The sequence below is a fragment of the Sebastes fasciatus genome, chromosome 8 (assembly GCF_043250625.1).
Source record: "Sebastes fasciatus isolate fSebFas1 chromosome 8, fSebFas1.pri, whole genome shotgun sequence".
Classification (NCBI taxonomy): domain Eukaryota; kingdom Metazoa; phylum Chordata; class Actinopteri; order Perciformes; family Sebastidae; genus Sebastes; species Sebastes fasciatus.
The window spans coordinates 5,557,500-5,582,822 of NC_133802.1; the positions used below are offsets into that span (position 1 = coordinate 5,557,500).

General features: G+C 42.1%; 2 protein-coding genes across 9 annotated transcripts in view; both read left to right on the forward strand.

The window, feature by feature from the left end:
* prex1 (phosphatidylinositol-3,4,5-trisphosphate-dependent Rac exchange factor 1) overlaps window positions 1–11,511 on the forward strand; it is a 109,761-nt gene extending 98,250 nt beyond the window's left edge. The window contains exons 30-41 of one of the 2 annotated variants that reach the window (XM_074642925.1): window positions 15–143; window positions 237–278; window positions 1,808–2,025; window positions 3,388–3,490; window positions 6,191–6,334; window positions 8,135–8,249; window positions 9,055–9,121; window positions 9,281–9,325; window positions 9,961–10,136; window positions 10,329–10,431; window positions 11,159–11,226; window positions 11,343–11,511. In XM_074642925.1, the coding sequence (XP_074499026.1) occupies window positions 15–143; window positions 237–278; window positions 1,808–2,025; window positions 3,388–3,490; window positions 6,191–6,334; window positions 8,135–8,249; window positions 9,055–9,121; window positions 9,281–9,325; window positions 9,961–10,136; window positions 10,329–10,431; window positions 11,159–11,226; window positions 11,343–11,385 (1,253 nt within the window). In that variant the 3' untranslated portion in view covers window positions 11,386–11,511. The remainder of the gene's footprint in view (window positions 1–14; window positions 144–236; window positions 279–1,807; window positions 2,026–3,387; window positions 3,491–6,190; window positions 6,335–8,134; window positions 8,250–9,054; window positions 9,122–9,280; window positions 9,326–9,960; window positions 10,137–10,328; window positions 10,432–11,158; window positions 11,227–11,342) is intronic. The other variant, XM_074642926.1, reaches the window with a different exon arrangement.
* A 3,816-nt stretch (window positions 11,512–15,327) lies between these two features.
* The window catches only part of kcnq2a (potassium voltage-gated channel, KQT-like subfamily, member 2a), a 46,216-nt gene continuing 36,220 nt past the window's right edge, over window positions 15,328–25,323 (forward strand). For 2 of the 7 annotated variants that reach the window (XR_012594872.1, XM_074642946.1), the window contains exon 1: window positions 15,328–16,055. Coding sequence is in view for 6 of the 7 variants with exons in the window: in XM_074642946.1 (XP_074499047.1) it covers window positions 15,754–16,055 (302 nt within the window). In the remaining variant the exon portion in view is untranslated. The remainder of the gene's footprint in view (window positions 16,056–25,323) is intronic. The other 5 variants (XM_074642943.1, XM_074642945.1, XM_074642941.1 and 2 more) reach the window with 4 other exon arrangements.

The following is a 25,323-nucleotide window of genomic DNA, read 5'->3' on the forward strand; positions in this document are numbered from 1 at the left end:
TTTTATGTGAACAGAGTTCCGCCAAACAGAAGACTGGACGTTGCATTGTCATCACATTATCCGCAAGAACATCCAGGAGGACCCTTGGAACCTGCCCAACTCTATCAAAACCCTGGTGGAGAGCCTGCAGAGATTCGTGGACGGTTAGTGGAACACACATGCACACACGTACAGTACACGTGATCGTATACCGTTACAATCAGCCATCCCATCTTGTTTTCCTTCTGCCTCTACAGATGGGAAGAACCAGCTCCTCCTGGCTCTGCTGAAGTGCACAGGTAGAGTAACATGTCGGCATTAAATAGAAACCAGTTCATATTCAGAGTGAGTCAAACTAGATAAAAGCCAGCTCTTAATTTTCCATAAAATTACCAGAGGAGTTATCAAGACAGGCCGTGCAATCACTCAGCAGAATTCAGGCGCAAGCAGCAGGAAACGTCTCATAACTGGAGTATTTTAAATGATTCCAACAGTTCAGAGCACTTTGCAAATGAGATCATCCATCATGTGAACATATAATACAGCCAATTCTACACCAGGACATCTGCAGCTCCTTAAAACACATTCAGAGGTTATTGAATTATAACAAAAATATGTCAAGAATACAGTTCTTAACATTCAGTGGTTCTAATTTTTTTTGCTACATTAGCGTTGAAACAAGGCATTTCCACTTTTGTAGTAATAATGAACAACCTAATATAATAGCCCTATACCAAGTATGTATTCGTTTCACATCTGCTGCAGGGTTCATTTTGTTAACAATGATGATGACGAGACGGCACCGACATCATTAAACACTGACGGTGACGATATCAAACATGCAATATCGTTGACAAAAAAGATGAGGCTAAAATGTAGTTTAAAAACATAAAAACTTTACCAAAATCTCTCTGTATTTTTGTCACCTTCCACCTTCTCTTCCCCTCTCTCTGTCTCAAACACACACACACACACACACACACACACACACACACACACACACACACACACATACATACACACACATACACACATACACACTGCGCTGCGGTGGCCGCGCTCACTCCATCTCTGTTCTTGTCTTACACTTCAGTCCTGACAATTGTGCTACTATAATGCATAAAGTTGGTGTTTTGCGTGTCGTGTCGGGTCAGGTTCGGATGGTTGAGTAACAGATATATAATATGATTACAAAACGAGACTAAGATTACATTTTTAATAAATATCTGACAAAATTAAGAGAGAAAACTGAAATTTCTCTTCGGTAACTAAAACGTTTTGAGTTGTCGTCGACTAAAACTATGAAGGATAAAAATGACTTAAATGTGACTAAAACTAATAAGGATTTTCGTTTTAAGACTAAATCTAAAATAGCTACCAAAATGAGCTCTGATCTGCTGTATTACTGAAGATAAAGAAGCAGATGTTTAAATTTATTTAGTTTCCGGTATAATCAAATGGATCTAATAAGTCTTCAGCATTTATTTTCCAGATCAGGCTCATTTCCAGATTGAGGCCAGTTGTTCTGTGTGTTTGTTCAGGGATGAGGGTTGGTGTCAAAGCACATGATGCTCCAGTCACTTTGAACTGTGCTCAGTGGCATATGGTGCTAGTTAACAGGAGATATCCTCTTGGGGGATCCGGGCTAATGGAATAAAGTATATGTATCGGAGCAACTCCAGGACGCGTGTAATGAGGAAGGTTACAGTGGGAGGTTGGGATGCCTTCTGCCCACTGACCTTCCCCATAATCTCCCCCTTTGTACCCGTGAACTCCCTCCATCACTCTCTGACATCAAAATTCCTCTCTCTCTCCTCCCCAACACCAGACACTTCTCTGCAGCTGCGACGGGATGTGATCTTCTGCCAGGCAGCGACGGGCGCCCTGTGCACGCTGGCGGAGCAGCTGCTGGCGGCGCTGCGGTCGCGGTTCAACAACGCTGGGGAGTACCAGGAAGACGGCAAGGAGACCAGCCGCAAGTGGCTGGAGCAGATATCGGTCATTGGCGTGCTGCTGCACTTCCAGTCCACGCTAGCGCCACACCTGGTGAGTACAGATTTTCTGTTTTCATTTGACAAGAAGGTGCAAACTGATGGGTTTTTCTAATGAAGCTCCACTTTGTGATGTAGCTTCATAAGTTGCATGCAGTTCTTTTTATCCCCTTACCATTCTGTTGTCTTTTTTTAGACAGGGGTAGGGGTGGGGGACAGAGGTAGATTAAAAAGTCAACAGTAGATGTCACATAGAAGTGGTGTACATCATCTGAAAGCTGGAACCTGAAGATTAATTTGAGATGCAGCTCATCACTTTGTGTCAAGTTGTTCTAGTCATTAATAAGAAACAAGAATTAATTAATAAGTGAATGAATGAATTAAAATAAATTGTGAAAATGTATAAGGGCTTAGAACATTATGATAGAAGTATATGATGGTCATTCCCGTGCTCTATTATGTCTCATAAATTGTTGCATTTTTGGGTTGAACCATTTGTTACACAGATTTGGTGCTAAATTTAACCATTTTTTACCACTCTAGAATTGATAAAAATGATCAATAATCCCTCAAAAATACAACATTAAGACACCAAGACCTTGAGGAACACCATAGAAAAAGCCATGCTGTAATTTGGTATAAAAAGCTTTTGACATTTGGAGATTTCTGCAAGAATTGTATTTTTTGGCGATTGGATGGCGAGCACTTCTGTTCTGGAAACTGCTCAGAAACCCCTTATTGTCAATCTACAATCTACAATGAATTGGCTCCTATGGGGACTAAAATCATCACACATGATTGGATCCACAAGAGTCTCAGCTTTACAGTCATACCCAATTTATGCAATTCCAAGACTGTTAGAGACCCGAGTAAGCAGAAATATTCAAATAACACATTTATACTGCATGAAAAACACTGCACATTGCAGTTTTGCCCCAAACTGCATGTGATTATCATAAAGTGGGCATGTCTGTAAAGAGGAGACTCGTGGGTACCCAGAGAACCCATTTTCATTAACATATCTTGAGGTCAGAGGTCAAGGGACCCCTTTTAAAAATCGCCACGCCAGTTTTTCCTCGCCAATATTTAACATAATTTCGTAGCGTTATTTAGCGTTCATATGATAACAGTATCATCACTCTAGCTTGAAAACTGAGCCCACTATAACCTCTGAAAGACAGAATAGCAGCCGGGCCCGCAGGTGGGCCATCAGAGTGTTAAGGGGTTAAGATAAAAGTCCTACCTGAAGCATTTTTAAGTAAGCGTCAAGATATACAGTAGTAGCTGTCCCGTTGCATCCACTTTTGTGTCCATGTGTCCTCTCTAGCCACGCAGCTGTCCCCTACTGCATGGCTTCTAACTATCAAAACTCTCCTCCCGGTGCGACTTCTGAGCCTTTCTTTTTCTCCACTGGCAGAAAGAGGAGCGGACCATGCTGGAGGACACCAAGGCGGCCCTGTTGGATTTGGACAAAGTCACTGTGTTCTTCAGGCAACTGGAGGATGAGTGTCTCGTCGCAAGTAAGAGACTCCATCAACAAAGACTGACTTTGCTCATTCAAACCACACTGCTGCTAATGAGCAGCTGTATGGTTCGACCAACTCTGAATAGCGTTCCATTATGCGGATGTATGGTAGCCATTGAGGGCGAAATTGCCATTTTATCATTGCAGATTTCATTTTCCTTTCAGTGGAGAGCGACTGAATAGGGAGCTAAAACAACACTATAATGGCTTCATAAATCATCTTAAACAAGGGCACAGCATGCAGTCTCTTAAAGTCCTCGTTGTCCTTGTGTTACAGATAAGAGGGTCCCTTCCCTGACAGGCTGTGAGGGGCTTCATTTAAACTTTGTAATATTCTGCTGCACAAAAAACGGCAAATTGATTTTGTGGTTTTGCATTCCTTCTGTCCCGCCAAACCGACTTCAAGGTCGGAAAATGTATTTCAGAGTAAGCATTCGAATACAATAGTGTACTGCAGTAGTTTGAAGATGCACCGCAGGTTGTTCATAGTGTGAGCATCTTGACATGACCTGGGCGTATTTGTGCCTTTAATAACCTCAGTGTCTGTATTCACTGAAGGTGCTCCTGGCCACCAGAAGCCTTAAAGCCAGCAGATACAAAGGACGACTGCATGCTGAATCAGTTCTCTTTTCAGCTGCCTCAATATGGCCAGCAGAGATTGCCGCTCAAAGGAAAAGCACAACATGCACTTCCCATTTTAAGAGGCAAAGCGATGGATGAAGCAGGGATTTTTGCTATTCTAGGTTCACGCTCAGCAGCAGAAACTATTTAGTGTACACATGGCATGCATATATTTTGCACGAACATGCAAACCAATGCATGCACATATTGATTTGGTCAGTGTGCAGGCCCAATCTCCTACACTTTGATGTAAAAAAAAAAAAAAAAACAGTTTTTAACCAAAGTGCTTGGCTGAGGTTGCATATTATGCTCAGACTGCTGCAGTGCAGGCAGATGGTTTGTGGCGGCAGCGTCCATTGGACGGTATTGATTTGCTAATAGCATCTTGAGCAAGCTGGGAGCTGTTGGTAGAATCATGTAAGCAGCGCAGAGTCTGAGGCCCCAGAGTTCAGCCTGAAGCATCACAGCCAATTCCACAGGATTATGGCTTGATGGGTTCTCTAGCAGAGAGACGCTGACCCTAGAGGTTGCTCTGTAAAGGTCATCCTTTCCATTTTCTAAGAGCTGCACATGTGGGGTTAAAGTTGTAAATGATTACTAGTCGTGTATTTCTTGTAGGTTTAGAAAGGGTTACAGTAATGACTAGGGCTGTCAATCTATTCAAATATTTAATCACGATTAACCGCATGATTGTCCAGAGTTAATCGTGATTATTTGCACTTTTTTTTTTATCTGTTAAAAATGTACCTTAAAGGGAGATTTGTCAAGTATTTAATACTCTTATCAACATGGGAGTGGGCAAATATGCTTGCTTTATGCAAATGTATGTATGTATTTATTATTGGAAATCAAGTTTCCAATTTGAAAATGGCCATGGCAGTTTTTCCTCGCCAAAATTTAGCATAAGTTTGGAGCGTTATTTAATCTCCTTCGTGGTGAGCTAGCTTGGTACCAACGGATTGCTTAGGTTTTATAGTTACAGTATCTTCACTCGAGCTATAAAACTGAGCGTGGCACAACCACCGGAAGATCGATTGCGTTAATGCGTTGAATAAATTGGCGGCGTTAAAATTAATCTGCGTTATTATCTCGTTAACTTTGACAGCCCTATTAATGACAAATTTGTTTAAGTGTAACTGTAAAAGGTTTTTATTCTGTTGCTTTAAAAAGAATCTCCTCCCATCAGTGTGTTGGCCAGTAGCTGCTACGTTAAAAACAGCGTACAGACATAACAGTATGTGTCTTTTAGATTTCCCCAACATGACTAACACCCAGGTAATTACTGCTGTTATATTTAAATGGACTTGTGTCATTTTCTTTTCCATTGCTGTGCACTATGTGGCAGTGTCGAAGCAAAACTAAGGCAACGCTGGAGACACAATGAGTTTTCCACATTCAGTTCTGGCAGGATGGAGTTTCTGATATGACTGCGGTGATGGTGGTTTTGTGAAATCCTGCTTGGTAAACTATTTGAAATGATCGATGATACTCACTAATATAGCTGTACTAGTACGTTTAATGGCATTGGGAAACCTGAACTTCTGACTGTGGCAAATCTAGACGTTAATACACATTCATAGTGACAGAGCACGATACACGAGGTGTCATTCCTCTGTTCACTGTGAAACTTCCCTTTTATGTACTTACCATTCTCACATTTTCATGTGTTGAGTTGCTCAGACAGCCAAAATGATAATAATGCAGTCTTGTTAAAGGGGAACACCACCTCAATGAGGAATTCCAATCTGTTATTTCCATGACCTCGGAAAGCTCAATTAATATTTGTGAACATGAGCTCCTCTCTCTCAGAGTAAGTCTGAAACTTGTGGTGTCATAGGGTAGAAAGTCTGGAGCTGCTCCAAAGATAATGAATGGGACACTGATTTTGTGGACCCCCAGAATGTCATCACAAGTTTGAGTTTTAGCACTGTAGTTTTTAGATTTGGGAGAGAGTTGTTCATGTTCACTAATATATTTTGGACTGTCTTAGACCATAAGAATAACATGTATGAATTTTGAAAATGTCTGTAGATCCCCTTTAATGTCTCTCTGGTCTGTGTCTTTTGTCTTGCAGACACACCAGTGTGTTACCAGGTGGAGGGCAGCCGACAGGCCCTGAGGGTCACCCTGTACCTGGACAGCTGTCACTTCAGTGAGCTGCCCACTCGGCTGCAGAACGGAGGCAGCCTCAAACTCCACACCGTCCTCTTCACCAAGGGTAAGACTGGGACAGAAAAAATGGTATAGTCCAGGGTGTAGATCAATAAGGGCCTTTCTCAAACCACCCCATACACCCTCTGCCTATCCACTTCCACACCGTTTGCGCGTTTTTGTGGAGCGTCCGCCATATTAAGGGCCACCCCAAACCAATTAGCAGGGAGTGGAAGTGGGTTATAAAACCCTCCAACAGCGAGCCTGCATCGATGCCGGCTTAACCAGCTGCCCTTACAGACAATGTGTAACACCGTTTTGTGTTTGTTCCTCACGGAAAACTGTCTGTACAAAGTAAGTTACGTGCAACTACCAGTACAAACGGAAACTGCTCAAACTAAGATAGACATTTAATATTGCCGTACAGACGTTAACAACTTAAGGTTACTTTGTATTTATGATCAAATCTACCTTTGTCTAGTCTAGAAAACGGTAGACGTGTTCATTGGATTGTAAAGTGTTGTACAGGGACTGTTGCAAAAACCAAACAGCTCATAAACAGATGTTGCATATTCTTTTTATTCTTAATACTGTGAACCTTTGCACTTCCCCTCTACTTGATACAAAACCATGGTTAGGAAACGTTACGACAGTTTCCGCCGGAGAGAGGGAAGTTCGTACCAAAGCTTGCCGCTGTATTTATACCCTACACCTTAAAGAAGGGTGCTTCATTCAGCCGCTACAAACTGAGTTCACTCCTTCACGGAGTGGGAGTGGGCACGGTCCGGTTTGAGAAAGGCCCTAAGTCTAGCATTACATAACAGTGGCAAGTAGGGGCTCGGTGTTGTTCCTTTGAAACACCTGAGTATTAAAGCATTGTTTTCAAAATAATTTTTAATTTAAGCCAGAACTTCTTCTAAAATTATGTTTTAAATGATGATTTAAATTTCGCATTATCTGATTAAAAAAAACAAAAGAAGAGTCTAACCAAGCATTCTGTGCCAACTGTTGGTGATTTACAGTTTTCAATACTCACTTAATTCATTTGAATGCTCATCATCTGTTAGGGTCAATGGGGCCAAATTTAGGGAGGGTTGTATTGAACACAGATGAACTGGACTTCTGTACACTATATAATGTATAGTGCATCATTTAAAAAAACACTCTTAGTGCATTATGCGAGCCTCTCATACATTCGAATTTCCTGAAAGCTTTATGTGCTTTTATTAAGTTAGATTGAAGCCTTTTATCGGCCATTTAAGATACTACACCTCTGCGTCCTCCTTATTTCTTCCATGCGCCTTCTAGTTCTCCATCACTCTCATCCGGCCCAGTATGAATGGATAGCATTCTGCATCAGGCCCATCTGCCAAATAGCCATTCATTTTCCACAGACAAGTACCAGTTGGAACACTAACCCAATGAGAGAGCTCATATTGTTCAATACAGCTTCACAGCCACTCAGCAGTATGTACAGTAGATCTGTGGATGAACATCGCCACCTACTGGAGAATAGTCTGTGCTGCAGGTTGGGGTTATGAGGAAGTACGAAGAAATTGCAGATGCTGAAGTTTGTGTGAGTTTGTGGGCCACATCTGTGAGCACCGTATGTCCTCATATGGATAGAAAATCCTCTAAAGTCAGGAGATTTGTGGCAATCCTCACTTTTTAGAAAATATAATTTCAGAGTCGAGGTCAGGATTACGTTTAAGGCTGGTTGGATCTTGATGGATTTTGGAGTTCAGGGTTAACATTCAAATGATTTTCATGTTAGTATCATGATGAGGATTGCAGATGTGAGAGTTAAAGTTCCAGGGCATGAAAGTATGTGATATATAAATGTGTGTTTCCTGCCGGTGTGTTCCAGCACTGGAGCGTCCGGAGGGAGTGTCCCAGCAGGACTTCGCAGCCATGGAGGAGTCCCAGCAGCGCACCAACGCCGTCTCTCTAGAGAAGGTCAAGGCCTACTACCGCAGACTCAGGTACGCTATGCTCCACTGCATCACAGCCCCCCAAGTGGCGTACTCACTAGCACTCAGTACATCTCTCACCTTAAAGGGAGAGTTCACCATGTGCTGCTGCATGAGCAGAAACTACGCGTCCACTGCTGTATTTACTATTTTCAAGGTCTAGAGTTTTTCAAGGTGAGAACTGCATCATTTATCTAGACCTGTCCCACATCGACTAACAGGATTTTGTTGTGCTACATGAGCGGCTCGTTCACTAACATCAGCATGTGTAGTTTTTACAGACAGCGTGTGTAATATTTTTGCAACGTGCTCGACTTGTTTGATAAACAACCTTTTATATGAATTTGGTTAACAGGTCAAAATATGATAAACATGATCATCATGTGTTTTTGATCTCACGTGTGCACGATAAAATGTTTACAATAAAACCTCACATATATTTGAAGAACTGTAAAATCTTTCATGTAGTAATTTCAATTTAGAAAGTTACAGAGTTGCATATATGAATGTATGTATTTATTTATTTATTTTGCTTTAATTGTTATTATTTATTACCCTGTAACATATTTGTGTTTTTTAATAGCCTATTAATATGGCTGTGATTTCTTATATGTGCATGTTAATTCCCAGGAAATGACTCACGCAACATCAATAAATTATAAAATCTGTACTGTAGCAGAAGATGCAAATTCTACTGTAACATGAAGTACTGTAGATGACTCAGCTCTCACACAGACTGAGTCAAAGCAGAACAAATCTGTAGATTACCAAACAAGATGGAGAGTTTTTAAAACTAAATCTGTTTTTATCCCAACAGGGCTTTCTATCTGGAGAAGTCCAATCTCCAGACAGACTCGAACACCACAGCAATGAAGATAGACCAGGTAAATATACACTTATACTGATACGTTTCCCATTTATTGATTGTGCTGTCTACGTTACATAACTCTGTGTGGTCTTTTTTTCACGTAACTTATATCCTGTTCTTGTACGTAAGTCCATTTTTTATATAATGTTGTGACTGAATATAAATGCAAGCACAGATACTGGGCCTTGAAGTTAGAGACCTTCAACCAAGCATTTCAAAAGTAAGATGAACTGGTGTCCCGTTCCCTCCACTGGAAACCCTCCCTCACTAGCTCCTATTAACTCCAACTAACCTCAACATTATAAACTACTTCCATTTGAACATCAGCGATGATTAGATTAGATTAGAAAGAAAATTCTAGTATCCCAAACTGACTGTAGCTGAACTAGATTCCAGTGATTAAAACTGAATAGAACATAGTTTCAATATCTGTTCTCAGGTTTTCTTTCAAAAGAAACACTACAAAGAGTTGAACCTCTTTGTGTTATTTTGAATGGTTTTCCCTCTATTTCTGCTGGTGCACCATCTTAACAAGTCAATACTTAGTCTAGTATTGAATATAAGTGATATGAGATCATTTCACTTGTTTCTAATACACATCAAGTTTTTCACTATTTTTGTTAAGCTCATCTCTCTCTGATTTACTTGATATTATTTTGCAGTATTACAATTTTTTTTAAATAATATACTGTCACTTGCCTAGGGAAAGTTTCCAGAATGGAAGAAGTTAACACTTAATAGTAGTCTAAATGACTTGGTAAGATGGCCACTTTTGCCCATACTGTACTGTGACTTCTTGTCAGAAGTCCATTTAACCACTGACCCTCTCCGACCTTCACTACCTCCTCCTCACAGCTGCTGCGACCCCTCAACACGCTGGACGACCTGTGTCGACTAATGCAGTCGTACGTCAACGTGCGCCCGAACGCCCAAGGCCACCCGTCGGGTGTCAGTGTGCTGTGTGTGTCCTCCGAGCTGTGTAACCGCCTGGGAGCCTGTCACATCACCATGTGTGGAACAGGAATGCAGAGGTCAGCAAGGCACCACGCCGACATTATTATACTGCTTGTGTAGTACCACTCGACTGTCAGCGGGAATAAAGATTAACACAGTGCAGAGTGGATGACATTCACCACCTCACTGCTTTCAGTTCATTTCTACTTGGAGGTGTCCAGCTTTGTTACAGTGGTACACACAGCGCTGACCCTTTTTGTTCTTTGCAGGTGTACCCTTAATGTGACACTGGAGCAGGCGATGATCTTAGCCAGGAACCACGGCCTCATGCCGCGCTGCATCATGCAGACCATGGATATAATGCGCAAACAGGTAAAGCTCAGGGGCGATTGAGATCCCTCGGGGGGGGGGATGTATGAACTCCACACTCAGTGTGGTTTATTTGCACTTTGCAAAATAGAAATTACTTCAGTAAGAACTACAAGACTTGGCATAATAGTTGAAATCAGTATTACAGTAGTTTGTTTTTCTGATATTGATGTATATCACAATATGGAAAATACAGTATAAGCAAAAATCACATGAAATTTTGAAGTTTGATATTTGATGCATTGAAGTAAAGTGTTCCATTTTAATGCATTACATCAGACACATGTACAACCAAATATTCCCTAACTTTTTTGTTAGTTTTTTTTAAATACAATTAGCTTGGAATGATTTATGTGGACAACAAAACTTTGTCAATGATGCTGACAAGGTGTAGTCATATTGTTACGGTACAATTCTTTTTGAAAGTCTATAAATAATAATACTAAATCCGCCTTCCCAAATCCCCTCATTTACAGCAAGTATTTCTAGACGTTGTAGATGGTTGTGCGAGACAAGAGATGTATTTCACTGAGCGGTTTCACACAAAACTATCTTTTAAATTGACAAACATCATATGTGTGATTTATGGCGCAAATGGGATCAAAATAATATATGTCTCTCGCCGTTGACTACCGTATATATTTTTTCCGAAATCTACCGGAAGGGGCGGTCTTTGCGACTTTGCCTGTCTATTGTGGAGTTTATAGCATCATGTTTTCTCTTTTCCCAGGGTGCAAGAGTTGAGCTCTCGGCTAAAAATCTCAAGGTAATGGACCAGATGCCTCCATCATTCCCAAGGTACTGTATCAAACCACTTCCAGGCACCTCTTCCCATCATGCCATCAGTACATGACACCATTTATGCTCTTAGATAAGTTGGATTCTCCTCATTTCAAGTCTTTCTTTTCCAACAGGCTCTTCAAGCTGTGCTTGCCACCCTCAGATGGAGACCTCTAAGAAAACCGTCACTTCAGAGAACTCTTTAGAGAAATGTGAAATAGGAAGAGATGATGAGAGATGACAATAACAAAAGAGTGCAAGTCTTGCCGCTTTCTTTCCAAGAGACACCCCCCCACCCCACTGCCCCAGTTACACAGAGATCACTCCACCACGGATACCACTAGATTCTTCAGTGCGAAGTACAGGCTTGTACCAATGACAGTTACCAGGGAGCACCTACAGCGAGACCGATGCAGCCTGAAGCTCAAGACTAGTCACGTCCTGTTGTACTGGGAATCCTCCCAGATAGAAGTATTACTGCTTTGGCTGTCTGTCTACACAAAGCTGGCACGAATGACTTAACAACCGGTGCAAAATGTTCTCAGCATAAGTGATGCCAGCTTGAGGCCTCACACAAGAAGACATCCACGGCGATTACACTCCTAACCGAGCTCTTTATTATTAACTGGATTAACCAAACTACCTATAGCTGACTGTCATCCTAAACGCAGGTGTTTTGCCTCGGACTGCAACTCCAGAGAGATGTCTCTTTCTCTGTTTGGGCTGGTGTTCCCCAGGGTTCGATGTTTGGGACCCCGACTGAAGTAGAATACCCTGGTGTTCATGTATGTTGGCTGGCGGAATAGATGCAGAAAGTCAAAGAATAGACAGAGAGATGGAAGTAGGGATAGAGGGATGGATGGAAAGACGGATGATAGGGGGGCGGAGGGGCCTGCTCTGTCTTCAGCCCTTTGCATGTGTGCAATTACTGTAGGTTTAGTGTGAGTACTGTATTACTGCACTATATGAAGGATAGTTATTTATTGTGTCCGGAAGGAGCGTTTTTATCCCGTACTTCTACTATATCAGGTATTAAAAGAATCTAAAAGCATTCCAGCCTACGTATTGAACAGTATTTAAAGGACCAGTGGCATGCCATTTTTTTTTATTTTATTTTTTAGACGTAACTGCTTGTGTGTTTTATTTATATGTGATCACGTCAGGAAGTGTTACATTGATCTTCAGGGAGAGCAACGGAGGGAAGATGAACAGAAGCTAGCTAATCCGAATCAGGACAAAGGAAGCTAAAGCAAATCATACGAGGCTGCTGGTCAATAAGCAGCCGAGTCGGCAGGTTGTTAAATTATTAATATATTAATTCAAATGTACTAGTTGAAGGAATGCCCTTCTGTTAACTAAGACATTATTTAGATTTTTTTTTTGGAATTGGTTTTTACATTGTATTTACTGTAGGTATTAAAACGAGCACAATGATTGGTCCATTCAAGTTGCAGTGTTAGCAAAAAAAGTACTGTAAGCAGTTTGTGGATGACGTAAACAAAGGGATCGTTTCAATATTTTACAGAATATTTTAATTTCTTGTACATACGAACTGTAACAATGTCAGAGAAAAAAAGAGATAGGATATGTCTGAGTAATGCTATAAATTAAATTGGATTATTTTTATGGAGATAATATAGTATATAAAAGGTTTTGTATTCATGACTCATTGCTGAGCGTAACCTCACTGACAACTTGTTGTTTTTGACTGTTAAAAAAAGGTTCGACGAGCATTTCATGAATCTGTCTCGACATGCTGCATTCATTAGGCAGAACACTTAGTCCTTTTTTATTTATTTAAAAGCAGTCTGGTTCCAAATGTTGGAACTGGCTCATCCCTCGGCACTAGCGCGGCCACTGTAAATTCACATCTCTCTGTTATAAGACTCAGCGAATATTTGCATTGTTATCATTTCCCTTAATCAAATTCACTCTCAATCTGAGCAAAGTGTACATTGTATAAACTCAGCATTAGTACCATAACGTGGTTTAAAAGCACGTGTCAATCAGCTAATGACTGCAGCATGTTGGTGTAGCTGGACAAACAAATATGTCACTGATTACACATTTATTTACATTATTCTAATGTTTCTGTATATACTTTATTTGCAATTTTATGTTGCTTGAAAATAACTGTACAAAGGATCTTTGTTGAATCTTTCTAAAATTATCATTGTAAATGCAATCTTAACAAGCTAGTAAATAAAATGTTCACAGTGTGATGATGTTTTTTTCAGTGAAGCAGCAACGTTGGCAAGTGATGACCCAACAGAGGACATGATGCCCAATATAGCAATGCTAACACACACGCAGTGGTTTCCCTCTTGTCGGGACACTATCTTGTAATTGTCCTGCTTTACACTGCGTCCTGTTAAAGCTGCAGTAGGTAGAATTGGAGCAAATATGATTAAAGAAAATATTTTTATAAAACGCTCACTATATCCTGACAATAGTGTATGAGACAGGTAATCTGAAAAAAAAACATGTTCCTCTGTGTCCTCCGGTGCTCCTAATGACATCTGCAGGATTTCACAGACCGGAGGAAAACAAACAATCAGCCGAGCTGGAGCTTTGCCGTCTCTGAGCAGCTGTCAATCACTCGCAAAATTCGATCAAACGGTCAAACTGGGCAGCGCTGATCAAATATGAATCAATATTCTGTAACTGTAATGCCTATTTCTCGCATTAAATGTTTTCAGAAAGATCTTGTATTGAACTGTTTAGCTGTAAAATGAGACAGTTTGTGACCCGGCAGCCATGTTGAGATCAGTTGAGGAAATTCCAAGCACCGCCCACCAGCCAGAGCAAACCTTCTCATTTTACACCTAAACAGTACACTACAAGATGTTTCTGAAAACATTTGAGGCGAGAAACAGGCATTAAACCTGTAGTAGACAGAATGTTTTTGGCATCATTGGGCAAAAATTCCATAATAGCCTTTCAGCATATTGTAATTCAAGTGTTCTGAGAGAAAACTAGACTTCTGCACCTCCTCATGGCTCTGTTTTCAGGCTTTAGAAAATCTAGCCTGAGATGGGAGACTTTGGCCTATCACAGGTCATTTCAAAGAGAGAGCGTTCCTATTGGCTGTGCTCCGGCTGGTGGGCGGTGCTTGGTATTTCTCAACTGATCTCAACATGGCTGCCGCGTCACAAACTTTCTCATTTTACAGCTCAACAGTACACTACAATATGTTTCTGAAAACATTTGAGGCGAGAAACAGACATTACAGTAACGGAATATTAATTCATATTTGATCAGCGCCGCTTAGTTTGACCATTTTATCGGAATTTGCGAGTGGTTGACAGCTGCCTCCGTTGAATGAACAGCAAATAGGAACGCTCTCTCTCTAAAATGACCTGTGATTGGCCAAAGTCTCCCGTCACAGGCTAGATTTTCTAAAGCCTGAAAACAGAGCCATGAGGAGGTGCAGAAGTCTAGTTTTCTCTCAGAACACTTGAATTACAATATGCTGAAAGGTTATTATGTAATTTTTCTCCAAAGATGCCAAAAACATTCTGCCTACTGCAGCTTTAATGTTACCTTTGGTCTACTGTGTGTTTTTCTGTATTTTTCATGATTCAAAAGGAGAAGGTGATTCCATCTCTGTGACTCAGTGCTACTGGAATACGACCTCTGACTGAAGTTCTTTTTTCAGTCCTCTTGCTCGTAATTCAGCTTTACGTCACAGCACATACGATCTCTGATCACCTCTTGCTGTCTCAGCTTACCTGATGGGTATCATGGGGGAAATTGAATTCGCTCATACTGTTATACATTATTTAGTCATCAGATTGATGCTAATTGATCTGCATTGTTTTGCTTTTCAATGCCCAGCTGAGGGCTGTAATGCTTTTGTTTTATCCCCCTACATATTGACATACTATACTATCCATCCATCTGCTGCTCCATCAGAGAATGCAAACCTTAAAAACACATAATTTTAGGTGTCCATTACACTGACTTGAAGTCAGCTGCACATATGAATAATGCATGAACATGCAGCTTTTCTCTGACTGGGGCTGCACTATAGAGTGGAGAGAGGATGGAAGGTTATCTCAGGACACATTTTTAGAGACAAGTCACCATCTTCCCCAACAAAAACACAGTATTGATCATCTCCTAATCAATAACTTGTAATTGTGTTTTGCTCCCAAACTGACAGATGTTGTTGCATTAAAAGGAGGCTGCATGGTTGCATGTTCAGTGTAACTTTGCAGTGTCAGTCACTCCTGGATCATTAGATGACTCCTCTGAATTGCTAATCATCATCATTAACGTGATGAGACTGTGGAGTGAGAATCATGTGCATGTGTTCGGAAGGGGCTATAAGGTAGAAGCAATCGTTTTTTGTAGAGAGGTGGACCGGCAGCACCGACTGCATCCAGCACACCAGCAACACACACACACACACACACACACACACCCTCTCTCAGCACCGGTGGTGATGCGTCCCCGCGGCAAGGGCACGGACAGCTGCTTGCTCGGGTCGGCTCGGCTTTAGGATGGTGCAGAAACCTGTGAACGGCGGGGTTTACCTTTAGGATGGTGCAGAAACCTGTGAACGGCGGGGTTTACCCAGCAGCTCAAGCCGGAGAGAAGAAGCACAAGGTGGGCTTCGTGGGACTGGACCCCGGGGCTCCTGAGTCCAGCCGGGATGGGGCTCTGCTCATTGCGGGCTCGGACAGCGCCAAGAAGACCGGGATCCTCTGCAGACCCAGGTCCAGCATCTCCGCCGGCAGACCCAGACCGTCCAAGAAAAACGCCAGCTATCGGAAACTACAGAATTTCCTGTACAATGCGCTGGAGAGACCGCGGGGATGGGCGTTCATCTACCACGCTTATGTGTGAGTGATGTGATGCTCGGTGCTGTTCATTCTGTCTCCATGCATGGCCCTTTTACTCCTGCTGGTATACTGTGGCATGATGAGCTGTTCTGCGGATTTTGTGTCTCATTTTGCATTGATGATGGCGCATTAAAGGGTTAACCGTTGTCAGGCTGCAGTGGCCCGGTTCTATAGGAGGGGATCACTTCACCTGCACAACTCCTGCTGCAACTCTTAATATTGGCATTTTGGCCGAGTGTAACTGTTGATGATGGTTTTCAGGACATGCCTACAGTGTGTGTGTCCGACATGTGCTCATTTTACACACTGTACTGTGTGTCATTGCTCAGAGTTCTCCTAATGTGTTGCTGCAGCAGCAGTGTGTTTCAGCACCGCGGTCTGTGGACAGCTCCGCTCCGCCGCGGCACTACTTTACCTAATTAACATCTGCAGCCCGCAGCTCTGCTCTGCACAGGGACGGATGGATGGATGGGTGGATGGATGGATGGGGCTCTATACTAAATTACAGACAGACAGTAGGCTCTATGTGTGCAGGCAGAGGGAGAGTGCTCTGGATACTATACAGCTAGTAACAGTCTGTCAGAAAGATTAGAACATGATGCTTTGCCTTTGTGTGTGAGGTCTTGGATGAAGACAAACCTTTTCAGACTCCATTGATGATAATAATAGAAGTTCTGTGACCTCTGATGAGTGGTCAGCATTGAGGCATGCAAGCAACCCCAAATGATCAAAATATTTTTTGGGGAAAAACATCCCTTTATTCTTACACTTTAAAGGGCTACTGCAGCAATTTTTAGCAATGCACTTCCAGAAAAGTTTGGCGGGCTAACAACAGACAGATAAAAAAAAGAGTGGTCACAATCGGTGCAGCAGATCGAGATATCCACACTTATATTCCTACATTCCCCATAATGCAACCAATAGCAACCTCCCTGCCTCATGCTGCACCCGATTCCATTGACTGTTATCAGGCCTTTAAATAGGCATTATCAGTCGCTATAAGCACCATAGATAAGATTAGATAATAAGATATACATTATTGTTCCACAGGGAAATTTGTCTTGGGCTCCAAGCCGATGCATCAAGAAACAATCTAAAGTCACAATGTACATTCAGGCATAAAACATGGATCACACATACACTCTTGCATGAACGTGCTTAAATTCACATGTTGAGTGTTAGACAGTAGTAGAAGATGTGGGTCATTAGGGGCTTACTACGCCTACTACGTTGTAAAAGTGAAAGTGAACTTAAAAGCAAAACGTTCTAACATATTGTAAACCTGAATGAAACGTCACATTTTGGACACAAACAAAAAGGCTTCTTTAGGTTTAGGCAATAAAACTACAACTTCTTTAGGTTTAGGCAAAAAAAACTACAACTTCTTTAGGTTTAGGCAACAAAACTACAACTTCTTTAGGTTTAGGCAAAAAAAAAAAAAACTTAGTTAAGTTTAGGGAAAAACATTGTTTTTTGTAAAATAACTACGAACACAAAGACTACTACACATTGTTGGTTTCACACGGGATGCAAAATTCCGGTCTCCTGGTTGAAAACTCTGTGTTTGCTGTCCCATCCATCGTCCCTTACCTCCGACTATGTGAATAGATGATACAACCTACTAGTAGGTGTAGTAGGCCCCTACTGACTCACATCTATGCGGCTTATAGCGAATGATAACGCCTATTTAATAGCCTGATAGCAGTCTAATCGGCTAGTATTTTAGCCTACAAATGTCTACAGCTCTATTCTCCAAACGAAAAGATGCTTTGCCCTCCGGCCATGCCTGAGTCCGTCCTATTCACTGATACTGCATGCTTGGTAGTGAGTGGTTGAAACGCCACATCATTAAGGAATTCACTGTGCACAGCATATCGACTCCCCGGAGACGGCTGGATGCCCAGAAGTAAGCCTGTGCTTTAATGAGAAACCACACCCTCACACAGGCCCTCTGGGTACTTTTGAAATATTAACGGAATACTATAACAGCCAGCTAAAACTCTTTCTTTACCATTTGTCATTTACCATGTTGCTCTGAATCTAGCGCAGGCAGCAGTGATGTATTTTTTTGTAGGATAATACATCATTTAGAGTTAGAGAGAGTACATAGGGTTAGAACAGGGTCAGTAGCATGTGTACTGCCGAAAATCAGAACCTTAAGTTAGTGTACAATTCTACCCTCATACAAAGAAACCTGATTGGGGACAAAGCACATGACCGTGGTCATAAAAATCACCCCTACAGTTACATAGAGTTCACACTATGCCATCCAGCCTGCAGAAGAACTGCCTCTCTTCCATTTCGTCTGCTCTCTACATTATTCATAGTCACCACACTTCATTTAATCTCCCAACTCTTTTTTTTCCCTTTCAGCCAGCTGATTTATAAAACTATCATGTGCTGGCTTCAGTCAAATCTTTCCCCTCCTCATTCATTCTCCTACTTGTCTCTGCTCTGAAAGACAGCGTTTGGCAAACAAAATGACACCGCCGCCTCGAGCTGACAGAGAGCATCGTAGAACGTGCTCGTGCTCCGACAACAGATATTTCTATTTGACGGGTGTCCTCCTGAAATGTCAGGCAGGTGTTTTGCTCCTCGGCCTCGTGCATAATTATGTGAATGATCGATACGTGGAACATGAGTGCCTATCCAGAGTCATGCTGCCTCTCGTCTCTCTCTTTCTCCCTCGATCTATCTAGCTGTCTGAGACCAAGGCCTCCCTTCTCCTCCCTGGTCCAACATCAGTCTAAGGGGAGAGACACGGCGGTCCACAGTCGAGGATATTCCTGTGGATCTAAATCTTGTAAAATGCAGTATGCTGTGGCTGCGTTTGAACACTTTGAATTCTTAAAAGTGAAACGGAAAACTGTGAAAAACCCTTTTACAGCAAAGGCTTCTTCCAACCGCCTGCTGTCAGAACAGTTACAGTGTGTCTCTGTTCTTTGTTCACACATTCTGTAAGGAGGGACAATTTGACAGTTTGCAAAGAAAGGCTTTTCATTTGTCAGGTTCCTGTCTCTAGCTACAGCTACGGCATCCTCTACGGATCTATCCAGGCGTGGGTATATTCCTGCACCGATAAAGAGATCAGGGCTCTGATATCTTCACTGATTTAGGAGCCTCATTATCGTGTGTCCTCTTGCAGGAAGCACCAGCTGTGTGAGGAAATTGAAAGGCCTCTGCAGCTGTGAGATGACAAAATGTGTCAGTTCTGCACCAAAGAAGCACAAAGGATTACTACTGAAAAAGATGGCAAAGAGAGGAGAGCGTTCAGAAAGTGATCGATCAAACAAAATAAGTGTTCTGTTAAACTTTCTGAAAGTGCCTCAGAGAGACAGATTGAGGACATGTTCCAGTTCTTCACTATTCTGCTGAGCTGGCCTGCTGAAGACAAACTTGGGAAGAAATAAGGCTGTGGATGTTGGCTGCCAAGCTGCAGAGATGTGATGGAGTGGTCTGTTTTAGGAGAACAGGTGTCTGATGGGAGGTGGATGTAGAAGACTAGAGTTTGGATGCTGAGTCCTTTGGTTGGGTCATGGGAATGGATTGTGTTCCTGCTGCTGTTTTTGACGAAATAATATTAATATTAATAATAACTAGAATGGCACTAGACCTCCGGCAAGCTGCCCGAGTATGATTGCCCCCCCTCTCTGTGCAGTTTGCGCCATCATCCACGTGTATTTTTGTTTATGTTGAGCTGTACGTAGCGGAGCATCATAAAAGACTTCATTCAACTTGGACAGAAACAAAGTAAAACTCACCTAAACCGTCACCGTTACTCTTTCCAACAATCACCAAGTGTGCTTTGGTCCAACTCAACTGTAATTTCACTGAGTTTAATGTGATAAAACGCTGAATCTACAGGTGTCCCCCCTCCCTCTCTGTTCCTCTCTCTGCTGGCAGAAGGAAAGAGGCAGGGTGACGCGTCATGAACGCGTCATCAGCTACACTGCGCATGTGTTATACCCTGTGGTTTTAATGTTCTGGCTGATCGGAATCCTTCAAAATATTCCTGAATCTGGATCATGATCCGGATCGCCACCAAAATGTAATGGATTGTTCATTGTGCCACACTCCACCCTTCCAAAAAATGTCATTCAAATTCATCGAGGACTTTTGGAGTAATCCTGCTAACGCACAAACAAACAAACAAACCAACAAACCAACAAACAAACAAACCAACGCCGGTGAAAACATAACCTCCTTCCTAGGCCTTCGGCCTTGGCGGAGGAAATAATGTTGTCCCTCATGATGTTGACACAAGAATGCACCATTGCTCAATTCAACACACTAAGGGATTTTGCTGCTACAGCCTTACTTGGTCTGCTGTTGAATATTCTTTTTTGCTTAGGAAGGTTCCCAACAGAATGAAATGACCCGGCATAAGTGACGACCGCACCGCAGCCCTCTTGGATGCCTCTATGGTAGATAAAACGTGATAAAGTGCCCTCTATGGTGCCCTTCCAGTGGAGACAACGTGATGAAGTGCCCTCTAGGGTGGTCTTAGAAATGAGATTGACATGATATATATATCCTTTATTTAACTCATTGACATTAAAATCCCTTTTCCAAGAGTGACCTGGCAAAGCTGTTCAGCAGAAGTTAAATGGGCTATAGCTTTAAATTAGATTGTCACTATGTTGTGAATCCAGTGATGACAGGGCCAGACGACACAATGCAACTGCTTTACGAGAAAGACGCAGTCAATTGAATATCCAGCACAAAGTGCTTTCTATACAAAAGAATTCTTTAAAGCAGGTTTAATCAATATTTCTACGTCATGTGTGAAAGAGGTCACTTGTAGTGATGAACCCACAGTGAATTATCACCTAGCTCTGCAGTTCCCCTCAGCTCTTCAGAGCTTTATGCTGTAGCATCTTCCAGCTCATTGTTTTGATCTTATGGCCTTTGGTTCGGTGTCACCGGATTCGTGGGGTTGTTTTTGGCCACAGCAGGCAGCTGTTTTCAACGGAAAGGCTCTGATAACCCGCTGTACGTTACCTGCCCAGCTCCTGAGGCAAAGTTAGACACTAGCTGGGGAACATTGTGGAGCATTTACCAGCTACAGAGCCAGATATCTCCCTCAGGGGTTTGAGAAGACCCAACACAGAGCTAAAAGGAGGATACCTTTGAACTATACACAACAGATGGACATATCCATGTCAGCGGAATGTGTGAATAAGCCACTGTACAAGTTCACCTGTAAAAGGTGATAATGTCAGATGTGTTGTGTTTACAGTCTGTTTCTGCTACTCCAAGTGGCCTAGCAGTGTCGCCTTTTATTTTTAATTGAATGATATTTCTGTAATTTTACTACCACTACATCTGTCTGTAGACTTATCCCATTTTTCCCCATTAAAGGACCAATGTGTAGGATTTAGTGGCGTCTAGTGGTGAGGTTGCACATTGCAACCAACTGGATACCCCTCCTCTCACCCTCCCTTTCCAAGCGCGTTGTAGAACTACGGTGGCCTTGATGGCAATGATGTTTAGTTTCAGGTGATTATACTCCAATGAAAACATAGTTATGAAAATTATATTCCATGTCTGCTAATAGATCCCCCAAAATGTTACACACTGGACCTTTAAAGGGTTCTTTGTGTACTTTTCCCTTATCTGAAACTTGACTTGACTTCACATGACTGTCCTACCTTGCACCTTAAGGTGAAGCTGTGGCTCATAAGGAACACAATGACAGCACATAGCAGGCCCACTAGAAGACGAGCGCCCCAGAAAGTCATCACCACCCTCAAACATCCCCTTGAGGAGCCCTCAGAGAGGACGCCGCAGTGCTAGCACATGGTCTTCTCACAGGCACTATTTGCTTAGCGAAAAATCCCTCCTTCCTGATTTGCTCCCCCTCCAGTTCGTCGCAGTCTAAATTTAGCGTGATGAGTATGTCTGGGTAGGCAATGTTGTGCTGAGCGGGGCAAATCAATGTTTCTTTCTCTGCAGCTCAGGAGGAAATGCAGGCTTTTCTGCTTCCAACAACAGCCCCCCTCAACGTGATTGATCGATAGTCACGTTCTCAGTGATGCCGTCTGGATTTCTCTGGCAACAAGTGGATGTGTGTGTAGCTGCCAGTGGCTGTTTGTCAACTGCAAGAGTCAATGTGATTTTCTCTCTATGTGGGTTTTTCATTGGGACAGGTGGCAATCCAGATGAGATAGCTTAAAAATAGTGTGTGTATGTCGTGGTGCACATGTGGTATTTGAATGAAGGAAGGAGACTCCTTTATCAGTAGTTAAAACATCCATCTATCTGACTGATGTAGAATCAGAAACACCTGATCCTTCTATTATTGGGTCAATAGAATGAAAACTATTTAGTCATAGTAATGTGATAATAAAACTGGAAATTTAACAGTGTTAGTTCCGTGTCCCTGGCTTTAAGATAATAATCAAAATGTTGCACAAGTAATGGAAGGAATAGTTCAACATTTTGGGATGTACTCCCCTTTGCTTTCTTCCAGAGAGTTAGATGAGAAGATTGATGTCAGTCTCATGTCTGTGCTGTACTGTAAGTACAGAGCAAATACGCTTATCTCCCAAAATATTGAACTATTTCTTTAAAGGAGCAGTGTGTAGGATCTGGCGGTGAGGTTGCAGATTGCAACCAACTAAAGCCTCTCCCATCTGCCAAGTGTGTAGAGGAACTACAGTGGCCGACGCAAAAACGCAAAAGGCCCTCTCTAGATCCAGTAGTTGTAATGGTACTTGTCCACACGGTTGTTTTTGGACGCGAGGGATCATCTTGCTTCCCAGCACTGGACGCTTGATAGGTTGCCACTAGCACAAGGCACCTGATTGGACGAACGCCTTCACTTGTGGGAACCAACATGGCGGCTCGGTTTGGAAACTGTTTTATTGTATATTACGAAAATAGTTCACCGAAATGTGTTTCTGAAAACTTTGCACCCGATTCGACTGTAATCAGGCCATTAAATTGGTGTTATTAGTCGCTATCAGCACCATAGATGTGAGTCATTAGGGGCCCTACTACACCTACTACATTGTAAAAGTGAAAGTAAAACTTAAAAGCTGGAGCACAATTGCACAGTTTGTGTCATACTTACATTGTCATATTCTGTAAATTAAATGTAGACATGCTCTTGTGGCCAAACACATGAAAAAAATACATTAATTTTTAAGAATTTGAGATATTTATTGCCCTCTTTGTACTGCTCTGCTAGTGTGTTTGTCATCCCCTGGTGGTTGTTCTGTGTAGTTCCTCTTTTTGACCCGGGAAACATGGAAGTGCTTCACTTCCCCTCTACATCTTGCCTGAGGCAGCCACATGTTACTGCCGGCCACAATCTAATGCCATCCTGTCTTTCCCAGTTTATACATGGCATCATCTATAAGTAGCATTGTTTATTAACATAAAAGTGAAATGGATACATCGTTATTTGTTTGAACATGTATTGTGTTTAGCCAGGAATGGTTTATTCTTTATTCGTTGTTATTAAGAACAGTAAAAACAGACTTACCTTGAACTTTGCGTATAGCATAGGCTATTGGTCCTTTATTTGTATGTTTGCATTGTGAGATACTGTGCAACTGTCCTTGTTCTTAGTCCACAGTTTTACACTCACTCCTATTAAACTGCCAATTTCAATACATTCATCAGTCTGTTCCTTGATTAGGAGAGTGTTTAGCTGTCTGTATAGCTGAGTACACGTTCATGGGAACAACAGTTTGCGAGGACAGAACAGTAAAAAGATGAAGCATCATGACAAGCTGTGAGGAAATACATATAGATGAAGACTGGTATCCCATCCCTCGTCCTGAGCACAGTTCAGTCAGTTAGGTTACAAAAAAAACAAAAATCAATATGTACTGTCCTGATAAGACCTTGAGCGTATTTGGCAACGTCTCCCACCTGGACTTTCTCATAACCACAGCAGTGGTCGATGATGGAGAGGTATTAATGAATCTGTAGAAGCTTTACTCTGCATAGCTGTGGAAGCTAATTGTTTGACTGCTTCAGGAGGCAGGTTCTGCCCCTCTCCTTTATCAGCAAGTGTCCTCATTAGTAGGTGCTGATGAGCTTGGCAAGGTCGGGTCGGGACAGTTGCATAAACTGATGTCCAATTAGATTTGCAGCGAGCCAGCTTCTTTGTCCACAATATGTCATTTCAGTGGTTAAAAAAGTACAAGAGGTCTGCTTTACTGTAATTTAAGTAGGAGTCCTTTGTCATTTTGGTGCTGCATTGGGTTAATTAGTGGAAGGAAAATCCAATTCCAACATCAGTGTAAACATGTACAGTAGAACTGATTTTGTGCAGTCTCATAGTGCATCTTTTGGAATTGCACGCTACAGAGAACTGACAAGTGTAATCAGTCACCTTGTTAAAGTTATACTTTGCAACAATTTCCTACATAGCAATGTGTAGACTGATACAGAAATAATCCCTCTCAATCATCACTTATGCCCCACTATGTGTGTAGTGGTGTCTGTTTCTGCAGAAACCCTGCAGCCCTCTGCCTGGATTTTCTCTTGTCTTCTTATTTTGCTTTACTTAGGACACCTCAGGCTGTCTGCAAACAGCTTTTAGGCCCCATGTGGGGGTGCAACCTCCAGTCAATAACAGCGTGCAGGGTGTGCAGCCCGTTCAGGTGGTCAAATATCGCCACCTTGTCACGCCCCACGACATCTGATACCAAGGCATAAGCATTACGCTTGGGCCAGACTGCCCGTGTGAGCAGTGCGTGACGGCTGCCTCATTGAACTACTGCGTGTCTCACGCATGTGGCGTACACACTGGCAGCGTTTCTGTTGCTGGGCTGCTGCTGCTGCCAGCTCTTTCTTTCTACATTGAGTTTGCCTTTCATAATGGCCATAAATGCCATTTCATTTATTTTACACTAATTTGTAAATAATAGTAATAATACACAATTAAAACCTGCTACTTTATTCATTCATGTAGCCATGCAAGTCACTGCATGTTCTACAACACTGTCTTGTAAATATTTCAGAATAAAAGCCTTGTGTTGACAAATGAATGAATTCTGTCCACAGAAAAAAAAACACTAGAGCACTTTTATTTTGAAACAGAAGCAGGAAGTGTTGATTTCAAAATAAATCTTTACCTTTTTTCATGTATGTGACATATTCTACAGATGTCTAGACATTGAAGCTGCAGTAATGTTGCTGGTTATGATGTCAATATACTGTCAAACGATCACTTTCACTGGCTGACACGCAGCCAAAACGCTGAAATAAAAAACAACAGGTTCCGCAGCTGCCGCACGCTCCTGACGTTCCT